Source organism: Beta vulgaris, chromosome 9 (assembly GCF_026745355.1).
Source record: "Beta vulgaris subsp. vulgaris cultivar EL10 chromosome 9, EL10.2, whole genome shotgun sequence".
Classification (NCBI taxonomy): Eukaryota; Viridiplantae; Streptophyta; class Magnoliopsida; order Caryophyllales; family Amaranthaceae; genus Beta; species Beta vulgaris.
This window is the reverse complement of record NC_079210.1, coordinates 15570016-15578985: the sequence shown is the minus strand read 5'-3', so window position 1 is coordinate 15578985 and position 8970 is coordinate 15570016. Positions and strand designations below refer to the sequence as shown.

Below are 8970 nucleotides of genomic sequence, written 5' to 3'. Positions count from 1 at the left end.
TCAAGTCTCAACAGATCGGCCATTATTTCCATACACTAATGTTTGCATTTTACATGTTGCCTAGCCTTTTCACATGATATTGAATTAAATCAATGGGAGAGGTAAGGGAATTACACCAACACATACAAGTTTAAATCAATAAAAGCATTTAAAAACGAGTTCTCTCAATTAGGAGAAACTGGTACCCAATATAATGGGGAAATGAAATAATTTACAAGTCGTCAATATTATTATGTCATGCTATCCGCTGATGGATAACTGCCGAAAACCCTCAGCAATGAAGTAAACTCCTGTCAAAATAGTATAGCAGCAATTGGAATGAAACAGAACCACAAATAAAAACATGGGTTTGAGGAGAAGTAAAACAAAGGTCTGTCTTCCATGTTTAGAAGAGAATCACCTCAAGATCTTTGATCGCATTCTGTGTAACATTATCAGCCATTGATGCTTCAAAATCCAAATAGAAAAGATAGTTGAAGCTCCTAAATATATTTGAAACATAAAAAATCAGGTAAAAGATAATCTTCAGCCTGGTGGTTTTGAATGTATCATGTACTAAAATCTGAAGAGTTACTGAACTTACTCCAGTGATCCACTTTTGATATCTCTATTTGGACGACTTTCGATCTGATCGCAAATTGAAGCAATTTAATTTGTATTAATCTACGATTTGAGCTTAAGTAAGGCCACAGTCAATAAACATAGATACACTAATAGATATATAAGCAAAAACCTTTGTGATATTGATTTGCCTCAAAGAAAATACACCAAGTGCTTTGACAAGTGCCCCAGGTCCCTCATCCAGTGCAAAAACAATGCTTGTCTGACAGACATAACCAGCAAACCCCATACTTGCATTAAAAAGAATAAGAAAGATTATAAGTATTTATTTACAGTTTATTTATCTCTAGTATGGATTACCTTGAATGGCCTACCAGTTAATGGAGCTATTGGCTTCCTTGCCAGTATCATGAATCGAGTGATATTATAACAATTATCCTGTGCAAGAAATTAAGAGATATATTGTCTTGTGTTACTTGAAGGACGTTAATTGAGGTTCATCCAATTCAAGGTTTTAACATATCCACCTGAATGTCTTCAACTAGTATATTCAGTCCATAGATTTTTGCAGCACTGGCACTGGCAAGGGCACCTGTGTCTTTGAGCTGGTACTTCGCGATATACTATGATAATGACAATTATACATTGCGTCAGAGGCAATATCAACAGAATATCTACATCAAGCAAAAGTCAAAGAACTAATGAGAAGTCACAGTATTAATCATTAGGCTGCAAAGAATTAAGGGAGGCGATGTGACTCTTTAGAAGACAAAAGCTTGTTCTTAAACATCCATGATCATAATTAGAGTTGTCGGCACAAAGCTTAAGTGGAAAAGAAACAAAACATGACATTCAATTGATTATTCAGGTGAGGTTGAAATTTGATGAAAGTAAGTAAATTTTTTCCGATTTTTTAGGTTCTAATTTCCGACATGCAAACAAGAAGAATAAGAATTTATTCAATCCGACATGACTACTCCTAGGACTAATCACAAACTATCGAGAGAATGGTTTATCACAAATCCAAAAGGTTGACAGTCCAATAACCAAACAACTAAGGCAACCATACAAATTTATAGCCATTTTTCCATTAAATTTAGTTGATCCGCAATTTACTCCTTCCATCCAATTGCTGAGAGGAAGAAACAATTCAGAAGCAACATTGCTTACACCAACCAAGTACCTAGGAATAGGCCAATAGGGCACATTGTGTAGTACACAAATATCATCACCCCCCATATAACATATTTGACTCATAAATCAAGGAAGCTTAAGTCAGTTGCTATTATTACAAGTGAGCTTCAGCCACTGCCACTACCCACTCTTACTCTATCACTAACTGTAGTCCTTGGGCCCGGCATTATTTGGGACTTGGAACAGGTGGCCTTCTATCAATTATTATGGAAGGAAAGAACTAAATCATTATTAAATTATATAAATGTGCCATCTGACAGTCACCTTGTTCAATTAACATTTTAAATAATTTAACTACTACCTCTTTTGCTAGCTTCTTGGTCCTTTTAACGTTTCCCACATTCATTAAGTACAGAAATCTCGAAATAATCAATCATAAACCATTGCTATTCTAGGAAAGGTGACATTGGTGATCGCAAAGTAGTATATCAAGAGGTTACTCATGAATAAAAAGAGTAAATAAGAACAAAATCTTACTTGTGCTGAACCAGCAGTGTCATCAGCAACACCTCTATCTAATCCCAATCTGGCCAATGTATTCTCACACTGAGCAAGAGCCTAAGGATACATATTTTTGGATTCAAATCAATGCATACATCATAATAAAGAGAAACATGAATTTGAATATAGGAATTCGAACCTGCGGATGGCTTAACACACGTTTCAGGTCTTCAAATTTCACACTATGGTTAGCTAATAAGCAATGCCGAATAACAACTTTTACTTCACCGACTATATAAAGCTTATGCCGCAAGAGAAGATCATAATTCCTGTGAATACTACCCCCAAGGGAGTTCTCAACAGGTAAAACTGCTCGGTCAACAAGCCCCTTGTCAACAGCCTGCAACACTAAATGCAGACCTCAGGGAAACAATTGTGTTATTGCTTTAAACAACAAACAACTTTGTAAGATAAAACTAGTATTTTGTCTCGGGCGATGACTAGAGTCACTTAAAATTATCAAATATATTATTGTTCATAGATTCCATAATTGATTTTATTAGCTTTTTGTAATTTTTTGTCTAGTGCAAAATTGAAATATGCACGATATGGCATGATAAGTTGTTTTTTAAAAAATCCAAGGAATCAGGGATAAAAATAACAATTTCAATGGAAATGGGATAACATATTGTTATTACTTTAATAAAAGTGTTAGAGATCAAAATGCTTGTCCATGTCTTATTATGTGCTACTTTCAAATACTAAACATTAAAATTGCAGTGGATTGGTGGTTAAAGTCTCACATTTCATTTCAAATGTCATGTGTTCATTCTTGGTAGCTACACATTGTTAATATTTTTAAATGAGATCATAAACATGTGTATTAGAAGCTTGAAAAGAGTGTCATGTCGTGTGATACAATTCCTTTGATAGGAACGCATTTTAATATATTTGTATAGATGTCCTATCTAAGTTATTGAAAACAGCACATGGTGAGGATGTTCAACTCAAGTATATGGAGTACCATATTCCAGATAAAATTTAAAGTTTCCTTAATACTCAACACATAAATTGATAAGCAGAATAATCAAAAATCTAATCAAGTATGGCGCTTGCATATGAGATCAAGTAGACCCCTAGAATCCAAAACAAGTGTAGGAGACGGAGTGGAGGACAAGAATAATTAGGGCTGGGAGGGGGGGGGGGATAGCATCCATAAGTTCTGGTCATTCCTTATGCTATTAAGCTTGATTGACACTTCTTACACATTATTAATTCATATTAGCATTTCACTGAGTTCTAGAAATTGAGATGCTCACACATCAATTCTCCTTTTCCTCCATCTTCTACCTAGACACCACACCCACCTTTCTCTCTCTCCCCTAGCCGATCCTCCACTGTCTCTAACTCTTATCGTACCCTCCCTTAGTCTCTCTATAGCTTTCCCTGTTTTATTGCCACCACACTTCTATTCACCTATCACAAGCTACTCACCATCATATTAGCTCACCTGTTATAAATTATAGATGAATGCACTACTGGGGCCTAAAGAGTTACAAAGCAATGCAATAAATAGAACAACCATAACATAATGACATACAAAACCATCCTAATATGTAATTTGAAATAACATAGGGATTGGCCTAATTTACTCGAGTGAGATAAGTAAATTCTTCCATCTCTAAAATCAACATCAGCACTACTTTATTCCTCTCTGTAGTAGCGGGAGAGGGGGAAGACAAATGTACAACAAACCACAACCCCAAAATAACATACCGACGAGGTCTAATTGACCTCTACCTAATGCACAACTGCATCTGCCACTTCATAATAATTGAGAGCTAGGACACTTTAATGATCCATTCTAAATCACTCAATCATAATCCCAATGTCAATGAATGATTAAGAAAAGAATGAACTTATTCACCTATCTACGCATATAAAACTGGTATCAAGAATAATTTCATATTAAAATACGTCTTCAATAGAGCCAATGATTAATATTTTCACTTCAGTCACCATATAGAGGAACCTAACATATACCACAAGTTGAAGGCTCTGATCCAATAATGTGCAAATGAAATAGTAGCTAATGAAGTACTTTGGCCCTGAATTCTATCCTAAACTCTTTAACAATGGGAATAGAAACAATCAGCTATTGTTCCTTTTGACTAAAAACAATATATACTTCATATCACACTAGAAAGTTTGAGGCCCTGTTCTTTTGGACTGAACTGGGTTGAAGTGAGCTACACTAAGTTGAGGTGAGATGAACTGAGCTGAATTGAATGAAAACTGTGAGATTAAACTAATTGAACTGAGCTAAACTGGACTGAAATTAACTGAATTGAACTCAAAATAAGTCAAAAAGAATAGGGCATGAGAATGTACTTCAAAAGTAGTCTCAAATTGCTCACAAGGGACAGGTTCACAACTTGGATACACCCTTTTGGCAGCAAGTTCACTATATGCACCAGGAACTCCCTGGAATTGCAAAAACCAGATCAAATGTTTAGTAGACAAGCCATTAATTACAGATACAGTATAACTAAAAACACGTATGCAGTTCGTAGTTTTGATTGCTTGATCAAATAGCATAACTATAAAACTCAGGAAATTTTGTGAAACACTACCTAATAAGTATTGTTTTTAGAACACCTATTATGAAGTTTTTATTTGAGTTGCACTACTAAATGACAAAAACCGTTAACGGATTCCATCAGTCAACCCCAAATAAATTCAACCCTAATTACATTTTTTTAAAGCCTGATTTACAAAATTCTACCCTCAAATCCAAATTTTACTGCTAAATTGATGAAAAATTATATCCATTCATAACCCTTATGCATAATTACGCCCGATTTTCCATTTTTCGAAACCGTAATTTGCAAAATTGTTTGAAAAACTAGAAACCCCAATCCCAAATTTTGTAAGTTTTGAAGCTATATAATTGCTACTAACGGCCCGTTTGGTAGTTGTTATTAAATTGCGGTAATGGGAATGAATTTTAAGTGTAATTTTATTAGGGAAGCACCCTTAAAATCTCCATGGAGAGTCATTTTTTCTCCATGGACAAACAATTTCACTCCTAAACTTGTCTTTTTGTTTCCAAGGGGAAGCAATTTTCATTACCACTCGTTACCATCTACAAGTGGTATTGGATGGGAATGAAAATTTAAGAAAGAAAGTGGACACTTTAGGATAAATTAACATTACCATGGGAATATACAATAATATTTTTCACAAATTTACACATAAATTCATTCCCATTACCACCATTTATGACCAACAACCAAACGGGGCGTAAATGTACAATTCGAACATTCTTGGTCTTAGATTTGATGTTATGTATTATGGAAATGCATGATTTGAGAGCATAACCAACAATATCGCCTGAGGAATATTGATGAGATTTATTAATGGTTTCCGTCATTTGGTGGTGCCATCCAAAGAAAAAAAATTATAATAGATACTCCCTCCAGTTTTTATTAATTTACCCATTTCTTTGGGGCATATTATGTTGAGATAATAATTTAAACCTTATTATCTTTAATTATCAATAAGTAAAAACTACAAAAAGTTGATATTTGAATAATAAGGATCAATTAAATAATATTTCACACGACTATATATTTACTTAAGTACAAATTACAAATAATTAGACAGAATTATATATGTAAATAGTGACAAAACTCAAAATGGATAAAAGCCGAACTTATTTTGAAGAAGTGAAAACTAATAAGGTAGTGTTCCACAAAATTTCATAAAACTTTATAACATTATTGTCATAAACTTCACACTTTTGAAAGTTTATAATATCAACAGCATGATTATAATAATCATAAGCCAATACGTCAAAAAAAAAAAAAAAAATCATAAGCAATAAAATGTTCTAAGAAATAATCTCAGCTTTTCAATGGGTTAAGAAGTAAGGCAAGAGAGAAACAAACACCTGTATACCTGATATGCAACACGAAGCTGCGGAACTTCTGACACCGCCGACGACTCAGGCGACTCAGGCATATAATTCATCGTTAGGCGAGGACGGAGGAGCTGAAAATACAATGGTAAAAATAATAGCAAAATCAACAAATGACAATGCCTATTGGAAAATGCCCAATAAACGTGAATAAATTCAAGAATCAAATGCAGGAGGAATGAGTCCCGTTTAAGTAACGTTTAAAGTAAATTTCCTAAATTCCTAAAAAAATAAAAAGTAAATTTTCCTAAATCAACACGTAAACTATAACCGATAAATAAAAGAGGTTTTTACCAACAAAATGAAAAAAAAAAAAATTCAAAAGGAGTGCAAATTACAATACTCAGATTAAAAACATGAATAAACTCATGGTCGGCCTGTCGGGTACTACTGCCGAGGTTTGATTGCTAGTCTTTTACTCCATTCCAACTGTGTAAAGGTAGGTTTTTTTAAGAGGTAAACTAAGTGAATTGAATTAAATATGTAAGAGAAAATAACTCAAGTGAACGACTTAGGGCATGTTCTCTTCGGTATAAAACAGCTGAATTGAACTGAACTGAATTGAACTGAATAGTAATATATAAGAGTAAAAGGTATTGTCAAGAGCTGAACTAAACTGATCTGAACTGATATGAACTGAACTGAACTGAATTGAACTGAACTGAAAATAAGATGGGGAGAACATACCCTTAAACTAAGGGTCTGTTCTCTTCGGCATAAAATAGTTGAACGGAACTGAACTTATTGGAGCTGAACTGAATTAAACTGAACTGAACTTATTAGAGCTGAACTGAACTATACTGAACTGAACTGAACTAAACTGAACTAAACTGAATTGAATTGAATTAAATTATTGAATTAAATTGAATGTAATAAATATATAAATAATATTTTAAACAATAATAATATGAATATTAAATAATAATTATAATGATAAGTAATAATGAATAATAATAATAATAATAATAATAGTATTTTGGATATTTTTAAATGATAGTTATAAATAAATAATATTAATAATCATAAATTAATAATAATAATAATTAATGATAATGATAAATTTTATTTTATATTATTTGTATTAATATATTAATACTTGATGATGATATATAATAACAATAATATCTAAGAAGTAAATCAATATTACTATTTTAATAATTAGATTTAATAATATAAAAATATTTAGTAATAAAAATATTGATTAGGTTGGACCGCAAAAATTACATCATAAAACGTCTTGACGTGATTTGATTGGTTTATGGGCTAAAAAAAGTGGGTTTATTTGTGTTTTGACCTACACCATGTTCCTCCTAATAATAATAGTAATAGTAATGAGTAAAGGTATAATAAACAAAATAATATATAGAAACAATAATAATAATAATAATAATAATAATACTTAATAGTAATGATATATATTTAAATAATAATAATATTAATAATGATAATAATAATAATAATAATAATAATAATAATAATAATAATAATAATAATAATTAATATAATAATAATAATAATAATAATAATAATAATAATAATAATAATAATAATAATAATAAGAGTAATTAGTAAAATAAATTATACCAACATAATAATAATATTTAACAAAATGATTATAAAATAATGGAGCTGAGCTGAACTGAACTGAACTGAACTTATTGGAGTTGAACTGAACTGAATTGAACTTATTGGAGCTGAACTAAACTGAACTGAAAATAAGCTGGGGAGAACAGGCCCTAAACCAATCAAAATTGGCTATAAGAACACGGCCGTAATGTATCATGCCGCGTTTTTTTTTTCAAGTAGTATTATGTTCACTCAATTATGATGCATAATAAAATAAATTGTTCAATAAGTTATTTTATAGAGAGAGTGAAAGATAGATCAGTGGTCAAATCATCCTTTCCGATCTTGGTCTTGGCATCGATTCTTATCATTGATAAGTTTTAATATTGATTAAGCTATTAATTACTTAAAGTGAAAAGAGGATAAGTAATGAAACTATAGAATATCCACATCTAGAGTATTGATTGAAACGATCGAAAACATGTTCTAGGTATACCCACTGCGGACCAGGCCAGACTCGGACAGACTAGAATTCTGACAGTCAGTGTCCGAGATCGTGATTGGTTACGTTTTGTTCAACTAGATCAATCACATTTGAATCATGAGATTGTCGGGTGTCGGACAGGTCTGAGCGTTCCGTTACAAGTCGATCAATTCCCAAGTATGATTGCCTACGAACATTTTCTAACCGGGTTTGCGCAGGTCGTATTTGTGTTTCATGCACGCATCGTTTACTCGGGTTGAATTACTAACGACCTTAGTTCGATCATTGTGAAGCATCGGGTCCATTCGCTATTGACCGTCAATTCAACTTCGGTTAACTCCTGGACGGGTAATTTTGACTTTGTTGTGGATTTTGTAAACGAATCATATTATTAAAAGTATTAAGATCGACATTATATATATATATACTCCCTCCGCTTTTATTTATTTGCTACATTTTGGTTTACACAAGAATTTAGGAGATGTCATTTTCATTCTTTTTTAGTGTACTTTTTGACCCTTTTAGCATTAAATAGGGTGGGAAAAGGGAAAAAAGTGTACTTTTTGGTAGAAGAAGAGGGGAAACTAATATAATACTATTACTTTTTGGTGGGCCAAGTCTCCTAATAAGAAAATGTAGCAAATAAAAAAAAACAACCCTTTTTGGAAAATGTAGCAAATAAATAAAAGCAGAGGGAGTATATATATATATATATATATCTATATATATATATATATACATGTGT

At 32.2% G+C, this 8970-nt stretch overlaps 1 protein-coding gene across 5 annotated transcripts; it reads right to left on the bottom strand.

Moving 5' to 3' along the window:
• LOC104903128 (arogenate dehydratase/prephenate dehydratase 2, chloroplastic) lies at positions 1-6617 on the bottom strand. 5 transcript variants are annotated; one of them, XM_010691131.3, is made up of 11 exons: positions 6514-6617; positions 6157-6249; positions 4588-4680; positions 2396-2596; positions 2233-2313; positions 1089-1184; positions 922-999; positions 734-823; positions 584-627; positions 401-482; positions 1-290 (listed from the first exon to the last, which is right to left on the bottom strand). In XM_010691131.3, the coding sequence occupies exons 2-11, from the start codon at positions 6226-6228 to the stop codon at positions 231-233; spliced, it is 897 nt and encodes a 298-aa protein (XP_010689433.2). In that variant the 5' UTR covers positions 6229-6249; positions 6514-6617; the 3' UTR covers positions 1-230. The 5 variants fall into 5 exon arrangements, 4 of the variants coding, with proteins under 4 accessions (XP_010689433.2, XP_048492694.1, XP_048492693.1 ...); XM_048636737.1 differs by lacking the exon at positions 6514-6617 and having other exon boundaries at positions 2396-2604; positions 6149-6507; XM_048636736.1 differs by lacking the exon at positions 6514-6617 and having other exon boundaries at positions 6157-6507.
• Positions 6618-8970: the final 2353 nt, after the last annotated feature.